Here is a 26,346-nt window from a genome sequence, read left to right as displayed (position 1 = left end):
TCCCTATGTTTATATGAGTGCTGTATCAAGTAGAATGCAAATATTTAATATTAACATTTGTATTTTAATCTCTCCTAATGAATTGTGTACACTATTTTAGAAATTAAAACATTTTAAATTGCAATCCAATTTGATGTAGGTAAGGATATAAATAATGCTGCCCCTCAATAAAAGAGGGTTTTATATATTTATTTTTATTTTTGTTTGTTTGTTGTGCATTGAGACATTCACAGATATTAGAAATTAGCAGGATATCAGGTGGTAATAAAATGGAATAACATTCAGAATAAGACACCCGATATTATCTGTCTGCATATACATATAGTACGCGTCATATTTTTCAAATCAAGCTTAAATTAATTTACCAAGAACACTATGTAAAAGAAATATCTACAGGCAAATAGTAGGCGCTATATATTTAGTGATAGTGAGTACAAATATTTATTTATTCCAAGTGAAACAATCTTAAAAAAGCTGCACCTTAAAGTGTAAAATAGCTCAGAAAAACACCACTATACAATTGCAAGAAAAATAAGGTGCGCTATGACTTTAAATAACTCAATAGTGTACAATACAATAATAATTCTTAATATTATTGTTAAAAGTGCATGTGCAATGTGCAACACGTGAAGAGAAATGGGGTAGCAAGTCCACACTCACAATTTTAACGCCACTGGCGTGGATCACCCCTCAGGGCTATGCAAATATGTAAAACAAACACAAAAAGACAAAGATCATAGGGTAATATATCTTAAAAACTTCAAGTGTATGTACGGGGAAATATTCACACTTACAAAAAATAGAGCAGTAAAAGTCTGCTCTAACTATGATGGCAGAAGTCCTCTTATCTCAGGACTCAGAGACCTTTAGTATTCAGGACAGCAGACAAATCCTTCTGAAGCACTTTATTTGAAAAGAATTTAAAAATAATTCACACAAAGTGATAAAATGTAAAATAGCTTCTAAGTCACCAGTCCAAATGATTCTCCTCGTCCAGCGGTCACGATATGTGCTGTTTGTATCCGCCGGTTAGCAGGTAGTATCACCTCGAGTCAATACTTCCGGGTTTCGGAGCGATCACGTGGTGACGTCGTGCGTGATGACGCGTTTCGCCAGGTTGGCTTCCTCAGATCACATGTTGGATCCTGCTGTCCTGTCGGTTTTATGACGATCTTTCTGGGCGTGGATTTCTTAAGAGAAAAAGTCTATTGGTTCTGGGTCACCTGATGACTCCATAATTTAAACGTCCAGTCTCTATTGTTTTAGGCATATCGCCTAAACGGCACTTTTAGGTTAAAAAATGAAGGCATATAAAAGCTAATACTAGCACTTTCACTTTTGCCTATATAGGAAATTAAAAACATTTCAATATACAAGAATATTATAAACACAAGCTAAATATAAGTAAATGTAAAATAACCACATTTATTGTTATTTTGTATATAATACCATAAAATAGAAAATGTCATACCAGATGTAGTAGCAGCTATATTGTAATATCCCACATCCTACTAAATAGAGTAAAATAGATTAAAATCATTATAGATAGAAGAAGTACAGGTAATTGAAGAGTTCAGAAACATCATAAAAGAAATCATAAAAAAATCTTTTATAAAAAGTTAATCCTTTATAAAAAATTAAAAAGATCAAATTCAATGTTAAGACCCATTGGTTCCAGGGTTCCCAATTTATGGACCCATTTCATTTCCTCTCTACCTATGTGCTGTATATGGTCACCTCCTCGCCAGGATTTTTTAACCTCTTGTATCCCTACAAAGGTTAGTCCACTCGGATCTTTATTATGATATTTTTTGAAATGTGCGGACACACTATGTAGCTCAAAACCCTTTCGTATGTTGTTAACATGTTCGTAAATCCTTTTGTGTAGCGGACGGATCGTTCTCCCTACATACTGTAATCCGCAGGGGCAAATCAGCAAATATATAATATTTTTGCTAAAACAAGTGATAAAATCCCTAACATTAAACTCGTATTTAGAATGTTTGCTTTTAAATTTATTAATTCCTTTAAGGGTCCTATTTACACTACATTTACAGCCCACACATGTCCCGCATGAGTAAAAACCTTTCTTATTATTACTTAAAAAAGTTACTGGCACTTCTCTTTTGGGGTGATTGAACGTGAGTATTTGTTTTAAATTAGTAGCCCCTCTAAAAGTGATAAACGGTTTTTGTGGAATAATATTATTTAATTCTTTATCCTTTCTTAGTAGATGCCAGTGTTTATTTACAATGCATTTGAGTTTTTGTGAGTCTTTATTAAATTAATAAATTTACCCCCCCTCTAAATTTACCCCCCCTTCTAAATAAATTTAAAAGCAAACATTCTAAATACGAGTTTAATGTTAGGGATTTTATCACTTGTTTTAGCAAAAATATTATATATTTGCTGATTTGCCCCTGCGGATTACAGTATGTAGGGAGAACGATCCGTCCGCTACACAAAAGGATTTACGAACATGTTAACAACATACGAAAGGGTTTTGAGCTACATAGTGTGTCCGCACATTTCAAAAAATATCATAATAAAGATCCGAGTGGACTAACCTTTGTAGGGATACAAGAGGTTAAAAAATCCTGGCGAGGAGGTGACCATATACAGCACATAGGTAGAGAGGAAATGAAATGGGTCCATAAATTGGGAACCCTGGAACCAATGGGTCTTAACATTGAATTTGATCTTTTTAATTTTTTATAAAGGATTAACTTTTTATAAAAGATTTTTTTATGATTTCTTTTATGATGTTTCTGAACTCTTCAATTACCTGTACTTCTTCTATCTATAATGATTTTAATCTATTTTACTCTATTTAGTAGGATGTGGGATATTACAATATAGCTGCTACTACATCTGGTATGACATTTTCTATTTTATGGTATTATATACAAAATAACAATAAATGTGGTTATTTTACATTTACTTATATTTAGCTTGTGTTTATAATATTCTTGTATATTGAAATGTTTTTAATTTCCTATATAGGCAAAAGTGAAAGTGCTAGTATTAGCTTTTATATGCCTTCATTTTTTAACCTAAAAGTGCCGTTTAGGCGATATGCCTAAAACAATAGAGACTGGACGTTTAAATTATGGAGTCATCAGGTGACCCAGAACCAATAGACTTTTTCTCTTAAGAAATCCACGCCCAGAAAGATCGTCATAAAACCGACAGGACAGCAGGATCCAACATGTGATCTGAGGAAGCCAACCTGGCGAAACGCGTCATCACGCACGACGTCACCACGTGATCGCTCCGAAACCCGGAAGTATTGACTCGAGGTGATACTACCTGCTAACCGGCGGATACAAACAGCACATATCGTGACCGCTGGACGAGGAGAATCATTTGGACTGGTGACTTAGAAGCTATTTTACATTTTATCACTTTGTGTGAATTATTTTTAAATTCTTTTCAAATAAAGTGCTTCAGAAGGATTTGTCTGCTGTCCTGAATACTAAAGGTCTCTGAGTCCTGAGATAAGAGGACTTCTGCCATCATAGTTAGAGCAGACTTTTACTGCTCTATTTTTTGTAAGTGTGAATATTTCCCCTTACATACACTTGAAGTTTTTAAGATATATTACCCTATGATCTTTGTCTTTTTGTGTTTGTTTTACATATTTGCATAGCCCTGAGGGGTGATCCACGCCAGTGGCGTTAAAATTGTGAGTGTGGACTTGCTACCCCATTTCTCTTCACGTGTTGCACATTGCACATGCACTTTTAACAATAATATTAAGAATTATTATTGTATTGTACACTATTGAGTTATTTAAAGTCATAGCGCACCTTATTTTTCTTGCAAGAACACTATGCACAATAAACTGAGTTATTCTAAAAGATATAAACGTACTTTGGCTAGAATACATACAAAAGCTATAACCCACTGTGACAAAAGTACTCCTTTCCCTTGGTACCTTGTCCTGGGATTGGGGTGTTACACACGGTCTTTTCAGGCTTTAGAGACACTTCACACGCTGGATGAGGTAAATTGACTTGCTCTTTTATTGAGGTTCCAAAATAAATGCACAGTAAGGTATAAAGGTAACAAAAATATATAAAACAAAAGCCTTGCTCTTCTGAGCACTAACTAAACAAAATAATTAGCTAACTGGGTTGGATGGCTTGTCCATTTCCCAACATAAACATAAACAACCTTACTGTTTCAGGGTTTTCAGCTCTCTGTTTCCACTCACAGAAACCAAACACAATCTCCCTCCTTCCTTGGCAGGGGAGTACTTAATAGCACTGCTAATTGACAATACTTTTCTGGTGAGTTAGATCAGGATTCAAACTCTGGAACTGGACTTCTCACCTGTAGGTTACAAGCAACTTTCAAAATGTGGCGTGTAGCACTGGCCCTCCCCACTCTCCAAGTGCTCCACCCCAGGGCCCAAATATACACATATTTAAAGTGCAACATTCATTATAACATAACACATTTCCCTGGGGCTAATTACACAAAGTAAGAACCTTGCAAAATGTTAAAAGGTTAGATTCTAAAACATGCTGCTTACCCATGGGATTACTCAGTCTATACCAACATAGGGCAAAGCTTTGGAATTTGCACTGATAAACTTGTTGAGTGGCCCATACCACCAGTGACTTGGAGAACAGAGCCATAAACCGCTCCAGGCCCAACTAAGACCGGACACATATGCCCAACCTGTAAAAATGTAAAGTCCCTTTTCTGGGGGAGTAGAGGCAAAGGTGCTGGTCGTTGGATTCGATGAGTCTGTCAATTGACTCTCCACAGTAGTGGGTAGTTTAAAGAGGTAAGTTCCCTAATGGCTCTCCCCTTGGGCAGGTATGTCCACCATGTAGGGTGTGATAAAATGGTGGTTCTGTTTCTGTGCCCCAGCTAAGCTGGTCTTCTCCGATATCTTCGGAGCCATTTGTTGGGATATCTATGCCCAAAATGCTTCACATAGCTTGTCAAATCTAGAGAAGATATCCTCCATGCAGTGACTTGGCTCCACACAACATGTCTTAGTAGCCAACTTGCGCAACACAATTGGGCTCTAAGAGGTCCACGCTGATGTATTCTACATCCTTCATAGACTTAAGGGGGAGTCCGGGCAACACTGAAACACTCCACAGCCAGGTAAGTCGATAGGTTAAGTCGTATGGGTGCTGAGGTGTCATACGCTTCTCCCACCTAGGCTGCACAAGGTTGCACAAGCACTGATCTTGGGTTTTTATATTTGTATATCTAGTACTGCATTTTTTTTCTTTTTCTTTTTCATGCATTGATAAATTATTTGCCACTTTACTGACGCCTTAAATTTAGCAGCACCTGCATTTATTGTGTGATGCAGTTACAAAATTTGGAAGCAGATGCATGCACACCCACACTCTCTCCATCTTCAGGAATATCTAGATGTGGAAAGTAATTCAGTTGAGTATATAATTTACTTTATACATTACTCAGCACAATGGATTCATTAAATATACCTCATGGTTTTTGGATGTGGCTGAAAGTTCAATTTCTGGTTGGTATATATTTAATGGATATGTTGTGCTGGCTTTTGGATATCTTACATTGAACCTGTTAGGACCTTATTAGGCTTTTGACTCGTAATGCTTTGTAATCCAATATTTTGCTTTTTTGTGTGTTCTCTAGGATAGCAAAAAGGGCTTTGGCATTGCAGTTTCCGGGGGTAAAGATAATCCACATTTTGACAATGGTGAACCTTCTATTGTCATCTCAGATGTCCTGCCTGGAGGACCAGCTGATGGATATCTTCAGTAAGTACTGTGGGGTTGTTATCCTTTTCTCTTCCTGTCAGTCTACCTACCAGCTTACAAATAACTGAAACCGTATTATAGTTTAATGCATTAAGCTGCTTTTCTATAAGGACAACATTTGATATGAATGGAAGTAAAGATTTCTCAATACGATTTGGATTTTTTTAATCCGATTCTGTACTGTATATAAAAAATATATATATATATATAATTAAAGCACATTTTTGGATATTTATTTTTTAATAGAATGGAACTGTATCTTATTATTTGTAAACTAATTTATGAAAAGTAGAGCATTTTTATTCTCCTAATTTCTTTTTCTATGAACAAAAGGCAGTGTTCTCTGAAAAGGTTTGCTTTTTTTAAATTGTAATTATAAAACTCATATAGACATCTCATTCTTAGTGCCATCTGTGAGTATGGATGGCATATATGAAGTTGGTTTAACAATTTCCCGACGTTAGGGCATTCATCGCACACCCCCATCATATAGGACCTCCCTCCAGCCCAAATACTTAAACTCCTCATCGATCACAAGTGGAGGACCTCCCTTTCTTTGGCAGTCAACTGAGACAGTCCCCCTGCAGTCATGTGATCATAATAACACCATGATCACATGTCTCGGATTGGCATGTTTGCTAGGGAAGGCTGCAGAGAGACTGCCTGGATTGTCAGGCAGAACCCCCAATATATAATAAAAAAAAAAAAAAAAAGATTATTATATATAAATCTCATATATTTTACACTTAGAAATATATATATATTTATCCCACTTTTTTTTTTAGATTTTATTCATATATACATATTTGATGTAAAATGAAAGCCCTATTTTTCCTGAACAATATGATATATACTAAGTATTGGTGTACTTAATATGGAATAGGTAAGTTATGGTTGAACAGACTTATAAGGTCTGTCTGGAAAAAGTCCAGCCATTGTTAATATAATGAGAACGGTTTGCACGACATTGATGTCATCTGGCAGCCAAGGAGAGTGAACTGTAATGCGCATGCATAAACAATGTATGTACTCAATTTACTTCATTGTCAAGCACCATGTGTACTGTGTGTCCGTTGCATTCAAAATGACTGAGCGGGTAGAGCAACGAATCTGCATAAAATTTTGTGTTAAGCTTATACATTCCTGTGCAAAAACTTGTTGGATGATTCGAAGGCTTTCAGGGACGACGCAGTGAGTGTAGCGCAAATAAAAGTGTGGCACAAATGCTTCAAAGAGAGTCGCGCTGCTATTTCTGACTTTTCCAAAAACTAGAATCACCTTTGAAAGGGAAGAGATTTCAGACCGTCGATAAGGTTCCAGTAATTATGATGAGGCAGCTGATGGCGATTCCAACAAAGGATTTTGCAGATTGATTTTAAGAGATGCTAGGAGGTCCCAAGGTGCCTACTTTGAAGGGGCCTGAGGCGTCTCTTGAATCTTATATCTACTTCAATAAATGTCTCTATTCTTCATATTACATGGATGGATACTTTCCAGACAGACATCGTATAGCCATATAGCTCAAATTTTAGGTTTTGTTCTGTTTCAGAACCTTGACAATTGCCTCCATGCTTAAGGGGTTAAAGTTCTGCAATCCTTAACTCACACTCTTTATTATGTTCTTACATTATTATTATTATTAATAATGCCGTTTATATAGCACCAACAGATTCCGTAGATCTTTACAATATTTTGAAAGGGAGGATTTAACTATAAATAGGACAACTTTAGTTGAAGAGCTTTCTCACCGGTTGTTTATTATTGTTTTTTTAGAAAGTTTGCAACGTTTTTATTTTCCTTTTGTATTTGCAGAGAAAATGACAGAGTAGTTATGGTTAATGGAAAACCCATGGATAATGTGCTCCATTCGTTTGCTGTGCAACAATTAAAGAAATGTGGAAAAACAGCTGTCATTGTGAGTATACTTTTGTTTACATTGTTGGAACATAAACTGAAAGTGCTCAACACTCAGCTTCTATATATATATATATTACTGAACTATCTTGCCCCTTTTTACTCTAGATATGTATGGGGGCTGGGAGGGCACAACAGACTTTAGTTTTGTTCCATTGTTTCATAGTACTTTTAAACCATGAGAGTCTTTGGTTGGTTGTACCTGTCCGAAAAAAGGGATGCTGGCTAGTCATCTCGGTTTGATAATATCATGAGCACATATGTAGTTGTAGTCTGTGCAAAGCATAGATAACTTTGTATAAATACTTTTTATGTTTAATTTTTAAAGAACATTGCTCACCATGTAAAAGTGTATTAAATAGTAATAAACATTATTTTCAATCAAATATATAATTTTATAGTGACTATCAAGACCTCCAGATTTTGTTAATAATAAACTCCTTAAACAATGCCCAATATGTACTTTAAAATACACCGGAATACCTTTGATCATGTACAAATCAAATATATTAAAACTGAAAACAAGATTGTTGGACTTGACTGACCAAACTTACAATATCAATGTAGGCTAGAGGTCACCTCATACCCCTCTGTTAATTTCAGCAAAATGTAAGAATACATGATTGGCATTCCACAGATATAATACACAAGCCGTGTGTGTAACCACTATTTTTTATTTTTTTTTTATTCTTTATTTGTTCCACAGTCAGACAAATAAGATTACAGTGGTAAGCAAAATTAAGAGAATACAATGAGGTGTTTATCGTAAGAACATCATAATGAAAGTAATTGGTCAGACTGTGGATTTTTTGTATGTTGTATGCAAACATTTAAGATAATAGAACATTTGATGTGACAGATTAGAGGTTAGGGTAGATTTGGAAAGAGAATGATATTGCATTCGAAGGGAAAACATGTTAGGATTAACAGCTCCACGTGATTGGTTAATGCAGTTTGAAAAGTGTTAAATGAAGCTACAATAGCCAGGGTTCTCCCGGTCTTGGCTTAGGCTGTCCCAAGAAATGTGACCTTTACCAGGTGTAGGGAAGTTAAAACATCTGTGAAAATGCCAACATAAAAATTAACATAAAACATTGGGCATGCGTATAAAAACAAACAAAACAGCGTCATGTATTCGTTGCGCCATGGGCCGCAGGAACAAAAGGAACAATTTTAGCAATATCCCAGATAGCAGTGGCCTGGTGGCTGATGCCGAAGCCCAGTTTAGACAGGATAGCGTCCATTTCGGAGGCATCTGATCTGTACTCCGTGTTCTGGTGCTGTATAGTAAGGTAGCGAGGAAATCCCCATCTGTACTTTAGGCCGTTGGTGGTTAAGATAGATGCGAGAGCCAGAGAGTCTTTCTCCACTGCTGGTTGGTACGGGATTGATCAGGGAAGAAAGTAAGATCCATCTCTTCGAAACTGTATGGTGTCTTCTCTCAAGTTGCGTTCAGGAAAGTAGCTTTATCTCGCCGTTCTGGAATTGTACCAGTAAAACGCTGAAAGCAGTTGCTGAGTTCAGCTGAGGTTTGGGCAGACGGAACATGCAGTTGAGTGTTATGCCCTTTGCTTGTTTAGGGGGTAGTAAAGCTGCAAACAGCCTGCATATGAAATTAGGCATTTCTGCTTTCTGATATGCCCCTGATATTGAAGTGTTTCCACCTTCTCCGATCTTCCTATGCTGACAGTTGGTGGTTTAGGAGAACTTGGGCTGAGGTAAGGTCCTTCACCTGTTTCTGCAGCTCTGATATCTGTTAGCTATGTGTGTCTGTGGTCTGTTCCACTGCTGCCATGCGTGCAGTGAACTCCTGGACATCTTCCTTCACCCGTGAGTGATTGCTTGAGATCTGCCAGCAGACTGGTGAGAATTGCAGTTGTGACAGGAGGAGAGGTGGCTTCTTTCATTGGAGAAGGTTTGGAGGGGCCCTTATAGCCCAGATCTTCCATGCTGTGGAGAAGTGAGTCTCCTGAGTCTGAAAAATCGAGGACCGCCACCATATTGGGCCCGCTCTCACCATGCAGTCTCCTCAGCAAATCCCGATATCGGTGGTAAACCTGGGGCGATCCAGTGGCGGCTTTTTATTTCTCTATTCCATCTTGTAGTAAGCACCTGTAGGCTTTGCAGTGGGTTGGGGTGTCCCCGGATCCACCGTTATTTGGGCAATTGTAGCTCGCCAGCACAGAGCTCCGCGGACCTGCATCCGCTCGTGTTGGTACCTAGCTCCGTCTCCCTAATACCATTGGTAACTTCCACTATTCGTCCAGTTGGAATACGGTATATTACTCTATATGTGTATGATATAATTATCTAAACTTGCATAAGCACTGCAGAAGTAAATAAAGGGAAATATTGTCTACACTGCATTTCCTATAAGCATAAAAATATTATTCTGGTTATTTACCTATTAGTACCAGTACAAGTCATTAAGTTATATATTTGGTCACTGCGTTGAGCTGGACAGCTTTGGTGTGTTTCATTTATACATTCCTGTGTATTTTGTATAAATATGTGGTGCATGATTGGGCACAGTATGCCTTCTAACCTGTTCTAAATATATTCAACATAAAAACTGTAAACTGTGGGCCTGCTCTCCCCCCCCCCCCCCCACTCCTTCCCCTTCGGACCGGTGAGGATTATATCGGGCCACCATGCCATACTAACTGGACGGTCAACCATATCCATCCCTACTCAGCAGATACCTGCAGCTGTAGGCCTACTCACCAAAATGGCCCACACCATGCTGAACGCCACAAAGCCTGCACAACTGCACTTGGATGAACGAGTGGCCCTGCTCCTGCAGAAATTTTACAACATATGTGCTCAATTCTGGGCGCCCGAGCAGCGATGACCTCGCATGGAGGTCCAGGTACCCGGGATCAAGCTGGGTCTCCACGGTCTACCATGCGGGCAAGCCCAGCAGTGAAGTGGAGGAACCGAAGGCAGAAGCAGATAGTCCCCCATGGTAAACTCACCTTCCGGCGACGTGCGATCATGAGACAATACAATAAAGACTATCTGTGACTTTCTGTTATAGTAATGTGCTTACAAATTCTGTTGTGGCATTGTAAGAGGTTTTGTTACCCCATGCACAATAAAAAAATATATATATATATATATATTTTATTTTTTTTAAAGCCCCAAAAAACTGTACTAAGGATTAGGATAAGTTACATTATTAATATATTTTTCAGACCATGCTCCCATGGGAAAGAGAACACATTTCTTCATGATATAATTTTGTGAATAATATGGATAACCGATTTTTCAGATCCAAATTTGAGATCTAGTTGAAGGACATTTCATATTGAGGAGAAGTGTTGTTTTTTTTTTTTTTGGGGGGGGGGGGGAGGGGGGAATGGGTGGGTTATACACATTCCACTATATATATTTTTATATTGTGCATGCTGTCAAATGTGTTTTCTGGAGTGTTCATGTGAAGACCTATCTATATAAAGAAACATAATAATTCATAGGTCAATCCATAGGCAGTGGTGTTTGGATTTGACTGATTCCTCTTGGGATTTAAAATTCTTCTCTTCTTCTCAAACAGATTGTAAAGCGACCTCGTAAGGTTCAGGTTACTGCAATGAGACATTCCCCTTCTCCTGAACCTGACCATAGAGTATTTGATACGTTGGAGGATGATGTACACTTTGACCACAGAAGCACAAATAGTGGTTACAGTGAAAGCTGGCATAGTGGTAATGGCCGCCGCAGTAGAGATTCAAGCCCAGACAGAGGATATGGCAAAGACCAAGACAGAGGACGCCCCTATGACCGAGAAGCGGACAGGGGTCGTGGAAGAAGCAGGGAGAGGGACCTGGATGATGAGCGAGAACACAGAAGGGAAAGTAGCCTAGGAAGGAGCCTTGACCATGACCATAGTGAAGAACGTAAATATAGGAGGGATCGTGGTAGGAGTGTGGACAGGGAAGAGTCATTTGAGCGCAGCTACAGTGGAGACTACAGCCCTGATCGTGGCAATAGCAGGAGACCTCCATCTGACCTCCGAAATGAGAAAGAAAAGCAGCTCAGCCGGAGTCATGATCGGCTTGAGTCTTACAGCCCTGAACCTCCCCGATCGTATTCCGCGCCACCACGCAATGGACAGGAGAAGCCTATCAGTGTGTTGCTCTGTAAAAACAAAGCCAGTGAAGGTAAAAATGTGCCAATACATGTTCACCGCTATATATGTTTCAGAGGCCTTAAATGCATGCTGGTCAAATTATTGTAGCAGGGCATAAGTGGTCTTGGTGAGCTTCCGATGAGAAAACTAAAAAGGTAATTTAGTACATAGTAAGTACTATTGCAGAGAAGAATGCAGTTAAAACAGTACAGTCTTTAGTGCATTGACAACTATGCGTTCTGTTTAGCATTGCCCATCTTGCTTGTTCTGATGAAGCTACACGGACATTTGGCACTAGTACATACATAGATACAGAAATATAGAGCTGCAGCAATTATGTGAATTAATTGCGTTATAAAATTCACTCCATTACAGTTTGAGTAAAAGACATCTTAAAGGGACACTATAGTCACCAGAACAACTACAGCTTATTGAATTTGTTGTGGTCTGTACGATCATTACCTTAAGGCTTTTTACAGCCTAGTGATAACTTCACTGGCCACTCCTCGGATGGCTGTTAGAGATCCTTCCTGGGTCATGGCTGCCTAAAATGTATCCAAACATTCAGTATCTCCACCCTCTGCATGCAGAAACGGAACTTTCCTCATAGAAATTCATTGATTCAATTAATCTCTATGAGGAGATGCTGATTGGCCAGGGCTGAGTTTGAATCATGCTGGCTCTGCCCCTGATTTGCCTCCTTGTCAGTCTCAGCCAATTCTATGGGGAAGCATTGTGATTGGATCAGGCCGCCACTTCTGATGATGTCAACAGACTGCTTATTTTTCTGAGTCTAAGAGCATGCAGAATCACAGCTTCAGGCTTGAAAACAGTAAGATCTTGCTATATTTATGGAGGCATGAGGGGCCCAGGGGGGCTAGATTGTGGCCGTTAACACTATAGGGTCAGGAATACATATTTGTGTTCCTGATCCTTCTGAATAGAGAGTTTGCTGCCACTGGATGCTAAGGTCTGTATTCATCTCTGCTTACATGACATCTGCCAGCTGTATTTGTGTGAAGGCACACATTACAGCTATAAATGATGCACATTGTAGAGACTTTACCAAAATCTTGGATTGGTACTGTCTGATGTTGTCCCCCCAACCGACTATAAATCAGAGGTTTTCTGTATCTTTTGTTCTTTGCATTCTATGTATTGTGATAACTTTCCTTTTCATAGAAAGTGCAAAAGAAAAAGAAAACCAGCCTGGTAGCTGAGGGAAAAAGATCCCTTTTTCTCTTTTTTTTTTTTTTTTCTTTTTCTTTTCAGAAATGTAAAAGGTTGTCTTTTGTGTCTCTATGATGGTATTTTTCCTTTTAATGTTGAAACTTGTAAGTGTATATTTTGGTACGTATTTGCAGGAAATACTCTATTGTTCAACTGTCAACAGTTGACCGTATATAAAGGGCATTTTTAACCTGTCCCTTCACTCCTCTGGTGTAAATAGGCCTTTCCTGATATATTTTTCTATAAAAAGCATTCTGTTTTGATGACAGAGTATGGTTTGCGGCTTGGCAGTCAGATCTTCATAAAAGAAATGACAGACACAGGACTCGCAATGAGAGATGGCTACTTGAATGAGGGAGATATCGTTCTTAAGGTGAGTCACGTTTTCTAGAAACATTTTTTTATTCTATTTTATTATTATTTATTGTAATTGCAAAAATAATTGTTCTGAGGGTCATATGGCAGTTTATAGTCTATATTAAAAAAAATTTGACCATGAACCAGTTTAGTTTTTATTCCACTTAAGTTTAGGCCTAGTTAGAGTAAAAATATGATTAGTATTTAAGGGAGTTCCATATGATATAGCCAATCCTTTGTGCTTGAACATTGCCATGACATGTACACTGCCTACCTGTGCACAGCCCGCAGTCTTTGTGCTTAGAATATATTTGGAGAAATGCTAGGAATTCTACGGTCATATTCCTTCTGTCCACACTGATAGGCCCGTGAGTAGGAAAGTGCATTGAAACGCTAAATGTGGGTCAAACCATTGCCAAGGGTGGAGTGTATTGCTTCCAGCTGGACAGTGCTGACTTTGTGTTTTTATTTCTACATTTATTTAGTATACATATTTTAGACTTGTGAGTATGCCAAAATATGTAGATTTTTTTCCCCCATACACCACAAAGTAATTTGCTAAGATCTTCTTTTTTTATTTTATTTTTATTGTTTTTTAAATTCTTTATTTTTGTAGTGCATATGAGAGAACAACACGCATGGGGTACCCCAATGGCAATCCACATGCTTTTCCCAAACATTTATAACAATCAGGAGTATTTTAGTGCTTGCACAATTTTTTAGTTAGTATGCAGTTTATTAAGATTATTCACAAATTGGCTTCTGTTGAGCGTGAAGTAATGACGAAACTTGTGTAGATCAGATTAAATAGACATAACATTAATAATAATAAGACTGCTTAAGTATTAAAGTTGAGTAGCATGCTGGATTGCTAATATCTTTTTAACTTAATAATTTTTCTAAATTTCTGCCAACTGATTTCAAGTGTAAAAAAAACAAAACAAAAACACAACTTACAGAAAATGTTGTTGTAAAGTTCCCATTTCTTGCCACAATGAAGAAATGTGTGACCTTGCAGCGTCTTGTGTTTAGTTTTTTGGTGTTTCACCTTGCGGCTTCTCCTTTCCCTGCAGATCAATGGAACGGTTACAGAAAATATGTCTCTGTCGGATGCCCGGAAGCTAATTGAGAAATCCAGAGGGAAACTACAACTGGTGGTGCAGAGAGATGCCAGACAAACTCTCCTGAACATCCCTTCACTACATGATAGTGATTCTGACATTGGAGGCAAGTTTTGCTTAGCTAGCTATTAGACTTTCTGCAATATTCATGGCAAACTGGCTGAGCAGTCTGTAGCATACAATATCACAATGCCCAAGTGTACATACAATATCACAATGCCCAGTAGAGGATAAAATATATGAGCTGAATGCTTAATGTTGCTCATGCCGCATTTAAGATATGTCAATTTAAGTTCTACTCTTACCCAGGCACTGTGGGGTAGTTGTATATCCCAGTCTCAATATTCCAATGAGAGTGCCCCAGAAACCCTGCTGGATTTTGAATTGACCTCCTGAGATTGTAGAAACATAACTACTTTTATTTGATTTGGAATAAAGGGTCAGTTGAAAATTCTGTAATGTGTTTGGGGGTACCCTCTTTCAATCTTTTAAAGTTGTAGCGCATTTTAATCTGTGATTGTTTGTGAAATAGGCAATGTTACGCAGGAGTAAGGTAAAACTAGATGGTGTGCAATCGTTCAATTTTCAGATGCGCTACAATTTCTGTGATCCTGTGAACGTTTTTATGGTCAAGCAAATCCTGACTGAGGATCTTGGAAATTCTAAAGCCTCAATCTATTTTCTGCTATGTATTGTCTAGCAAGTAAATTTACTGCTGATCATATTTCATGTAGAGAAAAGGCTACTTCTGATAACTGATAAGACATGTTATTTTAGCAACTATAATTATTTTGCCTTTGGTAAATTAATAGAAGACCAGGGGAGGGCCTTTAGGGGTTGGAGCAGGGACAATTGCCCCCATAGATCACACAAATACACAAGTTGTGGCTGCAGCTTCACAACTTCTGCTGATCAAGAGATATTTTTTGTTCTTTATTGGCACAGTAAGGAATAATGCAAGGTTCTGTCCAACCCAGAATTTACACCCTTTTGTGCTTGGGGTGGTGGCCTGCGATAGTCTATAAGCAAGTAGGCAGGGATTGATCAGTTTGTTTATTTGGTCACAGAAAAGGAAATGCATATTAATTTGCATCCAGGACATTTCCAAACCTGTTCTGTAAAAGACATGCACATTGTTTTGCTTTATTCAATAGGAATACCTCTATAAATTCTGTTAATCTTTGCAGGCCGTAATGGTAAATAATTTTTTTTCTATACGCAGACATTTCGGAGATTGAATCCAATCGTTCATCCTCACCTGTAGGAGAAAGGAAATTGCAACATTCAGACTCCCATTCATCTAATGAAAAGTTACAAGAGAAAGTGTAAGTGCTCCTGTAATTCTTTGTAAGTGGCCGTCTCTCATCAAAAGCGCCTTGACGCCTCATAATAACTTCTTAAAGGAAATGCTTTAACATTAAAAATCTTGACCTATATGGCTGGCCTCCCTCTGTAAAATGAGCATATGCCTCAATCCACCAATTCAGTGCTGATCAAGCATTAACTGCATTTGGTGTCACCATGCTCTATATGATAACAAAAATAAAAACTTTCATATTTGAAGGTCTTAAGGAGGATGTTGCTCTAGTGGCTATTAGAGGTGTGTGCTTTGCCTGAATGTAAACATGTTTTTTTCTATGAAACATTGCCAGATAATAGGGTCCAAATCAATGCACCAAACCCACTACATATTGGTGCTTAGAGCATTGATTTAAATTAACCTTTTTAAAATTTTCTGTATAAGATTGCATGCAAAAGACACAGTCCTTACCACATTCCGCATAAATTATTTAAAAGCTCCCTGATCATAATGACACTACCAGTTTGTGAAATACCGTGTGTCTTTGTGAGGATGTATACGTACATTTTTGCTCATAATGTGCAATTAATCTTTTTATGGTATCTGTGAAGATACCAACGTGGGCTTTACATTAATAGATGCCTTCATTGTTTAAGCATTTTATCACAGATGCCTAAAAGTCCCAACAGTCAGCATTTTTGGATCATCCTGTAAATATGCCCTTCAGTCCCTATTGTTATCTGTGCTGTTTACAAAATCATTGCAACCTCATACTATTTAAAAAAAAATATATAGTTGCCTTTCTTGTTTATGTACAAGGTTCATACAGATATAATAATACACACCATACAAATGCAGAGAAGCTGAAACGATCACATTTTTATGTCTACATCTTCCCCATTCTGAATAAATTATTGTAAGAGCCACAGCCACTATTTGTAAGACCACATAACTATTTTGGTGCAGCAGATGCAGTGTACCTATTTTTATGTAAGTGCGGAAACAAAATAAACCTAGGGCTTACAATTTAAAGTCCTATGCTATTAGCTATTGCAAGCCCACGGATTACTCACCAGGGGGGGATTTCTACTCAACAGTACTAAATTTTCACTCCCCAACGGCTAGGGACGACTGGAAATTTTAAACCCTGATAATAGATGCTCATATCACATCAGCACCTTTTTAGTCTTCAACATCTTCTGCAGTGATATGTGTCATCACTCACCTTAAAAGAAGTTATGCCTCCACAGGGCATATAATAAACATTGAATAATTATCAACCAAGAACATTAACAAATTGTTTGTTTTGACTGCAGCATATTCTTTTGTCTATTCAGGAAAAGCCTAGGAAATTATTTTTCTCGAACTAGGCGTTGCTGGGTGTGGATTAATATATAGTACTTGACATCCAATCTTTAAAGGGACAGGGAATAGTCACCAGAACTACTACAGCTTAATGAAGTTGTTCTGCTTACTATAGTCAGTCACTGCAGGCTTTTAAATGTAAACACCGCCTTTTCAGAGAAAAGGCAATATATACATTACTGTCTAGGAACACCTCTAGTGGCTGTCACTCAGACGGCCACTACATGTGTTTCCTTGTCCAGTGCGGCTCAGTGTGCAGCGCTGATATTCAGCGTTTCCACCCTCTGCATGGAGACGCTGAATTTCTCATAGAGATGTATTGATTCAATGCATCTCTGAGTGGATGCTAAATGGCACAGCGCTGCATTTTGTCGCGCATGTGCAATAGCCTCTCAGTGTTTACCTACCGGAAAGTATTGGATTGGGAGAGATCATCAAGTTTGATCTCAGCTAAGGAGGTGGAGCAGGGGTGGGGCCAGCCACAGCAAGACCCACTCAGCGATTTAAATAAGGTGAATAAATCGCCTTTTTTAACAGAAGCCAAGGGGGATGGGGTCCCAAAACGGGTTTTTACATCTATAGTGTCAGTAATACATGTTTGTATTCTTGACACTATAGTGTTCCTTTAATGTAATGCCTTGCTATTCAGTGAATGTTCTCTCTATTATTTTTTACTTTGTTTTGTTTTAGCACTAAAGAAGATCCGCCCCACAGACTTGCTAAATTTGGTGCAATCCCCACTCCATTCAAAGCAATGAATTCAGCAGAACCTTCTCCAGTAGTTTCTGGACGTGTTGCAGTGACAGAACCCAGCAAGGACAAGTCTGTTCTAGAGGATGCCCCAGGTAGTTCCTTCACATTTACAATATACACCACATATCAGCTCTTTTCAAACTCCTACATGCAAGTCACTTTGGACTTGGTAAATAGCAAAAGTAGATGTTATATGTTAATGAATAATTGTATGTGCTCAGGGGCCGTTCTCTTATGACCGAGGACCCGACACCAGGAGGGGCCCGGCGGCTTGTTCAGTATGCCGCCGGGTGCGAGGCCCCTCCTGTCTGCCCGGCCAGCCATCACAGACACCGGTCTGAAGTTCCGCAGAGCTGCAGACCATGTGTCTCGTGAGAACTGGCCAATCAGAGCGCTGTCGTATTAATCCACGGCAACGCTCTGACGGGTATCGCAAAATACATGGTCTGCCGCTCTGCAGAGCTGCAGACCTGATGTAATGGCCACCGGACCACTAGGGGGACCATCAGGCAGCCCACACTGGACCACCAGGGAATAAAAAAAGTATCCTTCCTCACTCCACTACCCCCTCTTCCCATCACCCCCCTCTCCCCATCACCCCCCCTCCTCTCCTTCTCCCCATCACCCCCCCTCCTCTCCTTCTCCCCATCACCCCCCCTCCTCTCCTTCTCCCCATCACCCCCCTCTCCTTCTCCCCATCACCCCCCTCTCCTTCTCCCCATCACCCCCCTCTCCTTCTCCCCATCACCCCCCTCTCCTTCTCCCCATCACCCCCCCTCTCCTTCTCCCCATCACCCCCCTCTCCTTCTCCCCATCACCCCCCCTCTCCTTCTCCCCATCACCCCCCCTCTCCTTCTCCCCATCACCCCCCTCTCCTTCTCCCCATCACCCCTCCCTCCTTCTCCCCATCACCCCTCCCTCCTTCTCTCCCTCCCCATCACCCCCTTCTCTCCCTTCACCCCCCCTCTCCCCCCATCACCCCCCCTCTCCGCATCGCCCCCTCTCCCTCACAAACACACATTAGCCCCCTTAATCCTGTCACACTCGTCCCTCCTACCATGTCACCACACTTACCTCCACTCGCACTGTCACACTCCCTGTCCCTCATTCTCTCTCACAAACTGAACACACAAGTCAATTTAAAATAAAAATAGGACCAAAACGCCAAAGGGACTTCAAGATTTTGTTTTGACACACTACTGATAAAAGGTTGCCCAAACCTGCTATAGAGTGTTTGAACACTGAAGTTCTCTGAGGGTTAAACATCATAAGGTAGTCCTGTCCTGTAGACATCACACCTAGTGGCAGTGGGAAGCCTGCACTCATTTAATAATAGTCTTATTTGGGCAGCAATATGGTGCCTGGATATCAGTAACTGTTCAAACAATTTATACATTGCAATGCACATCGATTTGTTTTGTTTTGGTTTCTAGTCTAAATCTCTACAGTGCTCCACTCTGTGAGTATCTTTGGTATTGACAGAAATATTTGAAGTAGTTGTATTTTTAGCTGGGGGCGGGTATATTTAAATTTTGTATATATTAAGCTTCTTATCTTCACTGATTACAGTGTTAATTTCTAATGCATCATTATTACTTAAAAATGGGACCAGATGATGTCCTGAAAAAAACAGCCATTTCTCAGGATATATTGTATTTGTACTTATGTGTTTTATTTTAAAGTCCTTGCAGTCCAACCACCTGTTACTGCTTCCAAGATATTTCTGCGCCCAAGTCCAGAGGATGAGGAGATTTATGGGTAAGTTTGTAAAAAGTTTTTATTGAAATCCTTGTGTTAAAAAATAAATAAAAAAGAGCTGTAACTTAAACACACGGTTGTACAGCTCTACTCTCCTTTACACTAGACAACCTGACCAGCTGGACACTGGCACAATTTTCATAATTTTGGCTCTGTAGGCCACCACAATGGATTTGAAATGAAAAAAACCCAAGATGCAATTGTACAGCAGACTTTCAGAAATTGCAACCATTTTTATACACACTCCCCTTATTTCAGGGTCTCTAATGTAATTGGACAAATTACCACAATCATAAATAAAATGTTTGTTTAAAGAATCTTTTGCAGACAGTGACTGCTTGAAGTCTGGAATGCATGTACGTCACCAAACGCTGAGTTTCTTCCTTTGTGATGCTTTGCAAGGCCTTTACTGCAGCTGCCTTCTATTGTTGTTTGTTCATGAGTCTTTCTGCCTTATGTTCTGTCTTCAGCATGTGAAACGTATGCGCGATCAAGTTGAGATCAAGTGATTGACTCAGCCAATGCAGAATATTCCACTTCTTTGCCTTTAACTCTTGGGTTGCTTTTGCAATATGTTTTGGGTCATTGTCCATCTGTACAGTTAAGTGCTGTCCAATCAACTTTGCTGAATTTAGCTGAATCTGAGCAGACAGTATATACCTATACACTTCAGAATTCATCCGGCTACTTCTGTCATGTCGTAGATAAACCCTAGTGACCCAGTGCCATTGGGAGCCATGCATGCCCATGCCATCACACTGCTTCCACTGTGTTTTACAGATGATGTGGTATGCTTCGGACCATGAGCTGTTCCATACCTTCTCCATACTTTTTCTACCCATCATTCTGGTACAGGTTAATCTTTGTTTTTTATCTGTTCAAAGAATTCAGTTCCAGAACTGAGCTGGCCTTTGTAGATGTTTTTTTTTTTTTTTTTTTGGCAAAGTCTAATCTGGCCTTTGTAGACTTGAGGCTTATGAATGGTTTGCTCTGTGTGGTGAACCCTCTGTATTTGCTTTTGTGAAGTCTTCTCTTTATGGTAGATCTGGATAATGATATGTCTTCCTCCTGGAGAATGTTCTGCACTTGGCTGGATGTTGTGAAGGGGTTTTTCTTTACCATGGAAAGGATCCTACGATCATCCACCACTGTTGTTTTCTGTGGACATCCTGGCCTTTTTCTCTTGCAAAGCTCACCAGTGCATTTTTTTATTTTTTTATTTCAGAATGTACCAAACTGTTGATTTGGCCACTCCTGATATTTTTTTGCAATCTCTCTGATGTATTTTGTTTGCATCCTAAGGATGGCCTATTTTTACTTGCATTTAGAGATTTTTGACTGCATGTTGTGGGTTCACAGCAACTGTTTTTTTAAATGTGAATTCCACAGCTGGGAATCCACTACAGATCTTTTACCTGCTTAATTGATAAAGGAATAGCCCACACCTGTCCATCAAACTGCTTTTGAGTCAATTGTCCAATTACTTTTGGTCCCTTGAAAAATCGGGGGCTATATATTAAAGCGCTGTAATTCCTAATCCTTTCCTCCAATTTGGATGGGAAGACCCTTAAAGTAAAGCTGAAGGTTTGCACTTTAAGCCAATGTTAATTATTTAACTGTAACTTTGATTTATTTTGGTAAACAGCCAAAATAACAAAACTTGTGTCAGTGTCCAAATATTTCCTGACCTAACTGTATATTTACGTTAGTATAAAACAGTGTTCATGCTAGACCATTTTAAAACATTTATGTATATTCCCATAACTGGAAAACTACACGGATTGCATTGTTTAAGACTATTTGCACAGTATTACTTTTATATAGAATCTTTTAGGTGGATTTTAAACAAGCGATACCTAGCATGCCAATCTATGGCTTTTATTGCCACTGTCCCCATTTTGTACTTCTGTAGTGCATGTTTTGCTGTAAAACAGGCACTCCATATGCACATAGTATTTTTTACTGCCAACCAGTGGGAAAGCGGTTTCATCCAAATGAGGACAAGCAACCATGACTGAGGAATGCACGATCATAATGTTAAATAAAAAACTTGTCTCCATCCACACAGCACTGTGTGCAACAGTACACGAGTCCAACTTGTAAATGACCAAGTGTAATCATGGATTTGTTTTGCTGTAGACCCAATACCACAATGGTCCAGTTCCGAAAAGGAGACAGTGTAGGCATGCGTCTCGCTGGTGGAAATGACGTGGGGATATTTGTTGCTGGAGTTCAGGAAGGCAGCGCTGCTGAACAAGAGGGACTACAGGAGGGAGACCAGCTTCTTAAGGTAACGTGTACAGAAAAATCTTTGCATTTAGATATTTTGTGACTTTTACTAGTTCAGCCTACTTAAAGGCACACTCTAAGCATAAAAGTACTTTAGCATAATGAAGCAGTTTTGATGTACAGATCATGCCCATGCAGTCTCACAATTCTCTGCCATTTAGGAGTTAAATCACTTTTGTTTTCACCTAGTCACACATCATTATATAGCTCTTATATGACCGAAATTAGGTGCTCAGTTGAGCGCTCTCTGCCTATCACTGCTTAAGACTTTGGTATGGAGTGAGGCAAGGCTTCAGGGCATCTCTTTTAAACAGTGAGTAAATTTCAACCAATTGGCAATGGGGCTTACAGTGTTTCTTTAAAAACCTTGCTGTCTACATCTAGTACTGAGCTGCCAAATCTGCAGGTACAATTGCAAAGGCAGCGCATAAAGATGCATTATCATGGGTCATCTTGCAGAGCGCAGATGCAATTTTCAGGTCGCTGTGTCTTGTAACCTATACATATGCAGATAATTTTACCAGCACATTATAAAGATTAATAGATTAGAGTCCATTGTCTCCCTTACGTGTCAGTTCAAATTGACTAGAAGAGACACACTGGTTTTCAATATGTCGTTCGAAATAGAGCATCTGAATTCTGTTAAAATCAATGTAGTGAAAAATCCAAGACACAAAAAAGTAACAATATTATTTTTCTTTTATTTGTCATTTTTATTTAGTACTTTTTTCTTTAACGTATGAATATTATTATTTTGTTGTTCACTTTTAAGGTGTACTTTCAGTTCCAACATAGGAAAATGCTGACCTCGGGTAGTCACATTGCTTTTATGGTAACAAACTGATCGGGATACTAGTAACCAAGCGCTGGCATTTACTGTAATACTAGACTAGGTTATTTTGTGACACTGCTCAGGTGAAAAGATCCCAAGGTTCAGCGATATACCGTAATAATTTATTTAAGCAGAAGTGCCTTGGTGTGACTGCTTTATCACTGGATTGTGTCTTGCCTTCTCAAAGGTCAACACCCAGGACTTCAGGTGCATTGCTCGAGAAGATGCTGTTCTTTACTTACTGGATATTCCAAAAGGAGAGGAAGTAACTATTCTGGCCCAAAGCAAATATGATGGTAATAAATATGTGAATATATAAATAGATTTCTAAATGTGGCTTACTATAAAGTATCTTAATATGTATAGTGTCACTTCCTTAATTTTGACACCGACTATTACAGTGTTCCTTGCTGTGTTTTTCTTTTGTTTAGTTTTCTTTTTCCAAAGAAGCAACAGTGGCAAGAGACAGCCAATAGGAGAGCCACATTTATCTAGCGGCCTGCCAGTTTAGCTAAATTTCTCCTACTGAAAATATACAAATTAAACCTATAATTCAGGCAACATGGGCAAGGTTAAAGGGACACTATAGTCACCAGAACAACTACAGCTTAATGTACATTTTCATGTAAAGACTGCCTTTTCAGAGAATAGGCAGTGTTTACATTGCCCCTAGGGACACCACCAAGTTGCCACTCCTTAAATGGACACTGGAAGGGCTTCCTGGCTCAGGGCTGCACAGTAAGCAGCCCTGCCATTCAGCGTCTCAACCCTCTGCCGATGGGAAAGCATTGGATTGGCTAAACATTGGCAATTTTGATGTCACCAAGGGGGTGAGGACAGCGCCGATGGACCCGTGGAAAGCTAAAAATTTAAAATAAGGTGAGTTTTTAACCCATTCTGAGGGGGCTATAAGGGGGGGGGGGAGCCACCTAAATGGTGGGTTTTCACTATAGGGTCTCCCTGGCCCTATAGTGTTCCTGACCCTATAGTGATCCTTTAACTGAGGGCTATGTATCATGATTTTAAAAGTGCACAGCTGGCCTGTAGGAGAGGGGCTTACAGTCCTATTGCTCATATCCTTCTTCTGTCACCCTCCCTTCCCCTATTCTTCACATCATTTATTTGTGATTTTAAAAAAAATATTGTAAATAATAGAATTGCATCCTTGATAATGTGACTGAATACGATGGGAGGTATATATGATAAATTAGTTGCTGAACAGAGCACTATGTGTGGCGATATGAAGAATAGTCCCTCACGTGTACCGTATATACTCGAGTATAAGCCGAGTTTTTCAGCACATTTTTTGTGCTGAAAAACCCCAACTCGGCTTATACTCGAGTCAGAGTCTGTATTATGGCAATTTGCATTGCCATAACACAGACAGGGGCTGTGGGGGCTGAAGAGAGATGTTACTTACCTTTCCTGCAGCTCCTGTCAGCTCTCTCCTCCTCCGCCGGTCCGTTCAGCTCTTCTGTCAGCTCACAGTGTAAATCTCGCGAGAGCCACGGCTCTCGCGAGATTTACACTGGGAGCTGACCGAGGTGCTGAACGGACCGGGGGAGGAGGAGAGAGCTGACAGGAGCTGCAGGAAAGGTAAGTAACATCTCTCTGCAGCCCCCACAGCACCCTCCTACACAGTGCCCATCCACTGGACCACCAGGGAAGGAGAGACCCCTCCCTGGCCAGCTAGCAAGCAGGGAGGGGGGACAAAAAAAATGTATATATATTAATAATAATAAAAAAATAATAAAATAAAAATAATAAAATAAAAAATAATAAAATAAAAAAATAATAATAAAAAAAATGTAATGAAACAAAAAAAAATATTAAAATAATAATTAAAAAATAAAAATGCCCACCCCCCACCAAGGCTCTGCATCACACTCTGCATTACACATACACACACTGCATTTATACACACAGCATTCATACACACACACTGCACTCATACACACAGCATTCATACACACACACTGCACTCATACACACAGCATTCTCATACACACACACTGCACTCATACACACACTGCATTCTCATGCGCACACACTGCATTCTCATGCGCACACACTGCATTCTCATGCGCGCACACTGCATTCTCATGCGCACACACTGCATTCTCATGCGCGCACACTGCATTCTCATGCGCGCACACTGCATTCTCATGCGCACACACTGCATTCTCATGCGCACACACTGCATTCTCATGCGCACACACTGCATTCTCATGCGCACACACTGCATTCTCATGCGCACACACTGCATTCTCATGCGCACACACTGCATTCTCATACACACACACTGCCTTCTCATACACACACACTGCCTTCTCATACACACACACTGCCTTCTCATACACACACACTGCCTTTTCATACACACACACTGCCTTCTCATACACACACACTGCATTCTCATACACACACACTGCATTCTCATACACACACACTGCATTCTCATACACACTGCATTCATTATATACACACACTGTAAATAAATATTCAATTAATATAATTTTTTTAGGATCTAATTTTATTTAGAAATTTACCAGCAGCTGCTGCATTTCCCACCCTAGTCTTATACTCGAGTCAATAAGTTTTCCCAGTTTTTTGGGGTAAAATTAGGGGCCTCGGCTTATATTCGGGTCGGCTTATACTCGAGTATATACGGTACTTACTGCACTTCTACCATTCATTAGTTTCATCTTTAGGCAAAATATGTAGATTATGTGATTTATGTTTTAGACCGCATTACTTTATTTTGTTTGCCACCCTGGAAAGCCACCGGCAGTTGGCTATCCTGTTTGAAATGGCCATTGAGTTACTAACATTTTCATATGAATTATTTAATGAACAAAAATATAATATGACTAATTAGTAGAAGATCAGCTGATATCTATCTTAATAAAAGGTCCCACAAGTTCCTCCATATTGTTCTGTCCTTACATTTGGAATGCAGTTTGTAGCTAATTACAGGCCTTCCTGAGCTGTGAATGAATTGCTTAAAACTTTTGACAAAGCAATTTGGAATCTTCTAGTTGCCTACAAAGCCTCTATTCTTCTTAAAAAGTTGTTTTGATTTGTGCCTGTTTTTTTTTTTTTTTTTTCAGTGTATAAAAACATACTTGCCTGTGGCCGGGGAGACTCATTCTTCATAAGGACACATTTTGAGTATGATAAAGAAGCTCCACAATTCCTCAGCTTTACAAGAGGCGAAATATTCCGGGTAGTAGATACACTGTATGATGGGAAACTGGGCAGCTGGCTGTCTGTAAGAATTGCCAATGAGTTGGAAAAGGGCATTATTCCAAGTAGAAGCAGGTACTTTATGTTGCAGTCGGGCTAATCAGAAACAATTTAACTACTTTAAAGTTTACTATATGACACCTTACGCTAATTTAAAGATAAACCAACTTGACTGTAAATGTGGGTTTCTTTTAAACAAATTAACTGTCATTTTAAAGATGTTTTTTTTTTTCTAGTCTTTCATTATTTGGCCAGATTGTATTATTTTGAACTCTTTTTACATC

The 26,346-nt window shown here is 39.3% G+C and overlaps 1 protein-coding gene across 3 annotated transcripts in view; it reads left to right on the top strand.

Annotated features, from left to right (window-relative positions):
• Nucleotides 1–26,346, top strand: part of TJP2 (tight junction protein 2) — a 124,321-nt gene that overhangs the window by 74,076 nt on the left and 23,899 nt on the right. For all 3 annotated transcript variants that reach the window (XM_063455061.1, XM_063455059.1, XM_063455060.1), the window contains 11 exons: nt 5,644–5,768; nt 7,581–7,683; nt 11,236–11,842; nt 13,311–13,414; nt 14,472–14,625; nt 15,742–15,844; nt 17,875–18,029; nt 19,620–19,695; nt 21,835–21,985; nt 23,004–23,112; nt 25,927–26,137. In XM_063455061.1, coding sequence (XP_063311131.1) covers nt 5,644–5,768; nt 7,581–7,683; nt 11,236–11,842; nt 13,311–13,414; nt 14,472–14,625; nt 15,742–15,844; nt 17,875–18,029; nt 19,620–19,695; nt 21,835–21,985; nt 23,004–23,112; nt 25,927–26,137 — 1,898 coding nt within the window. The remainder of the gene's footprint in view (nt 1–5,643; nt 5,769–7,580; nt 7,684–11,235; nt 11,843–13,310; nt 13,415–14,471; nt 14,626–15,741; nt 15,845–17,874; nt 18,030–19,619; nt 19,696–21,834; nt 21,986–23,003; nt 23,113–25,926; nt 26,138–26,346) is intronic.

This window comes from Pelobates fuscus, chromosome 5 (genome assembly GCF_036172605.1).
Source record: "Pelobates fuscus isolate aPelFus1 chromosome 5, aPelFus1.pri, whole genome shotgun sequence".
NCBI lineage: Eukaryota > Metazoa > Chordata > Amphibia > Anura > Pelobatidae > Pelobates > Pelobates fuscus.
Note: the sequence above shows the minus strand (reverse complement) of the source record. Positions and strands in the feature narration are given on the sequence as shown.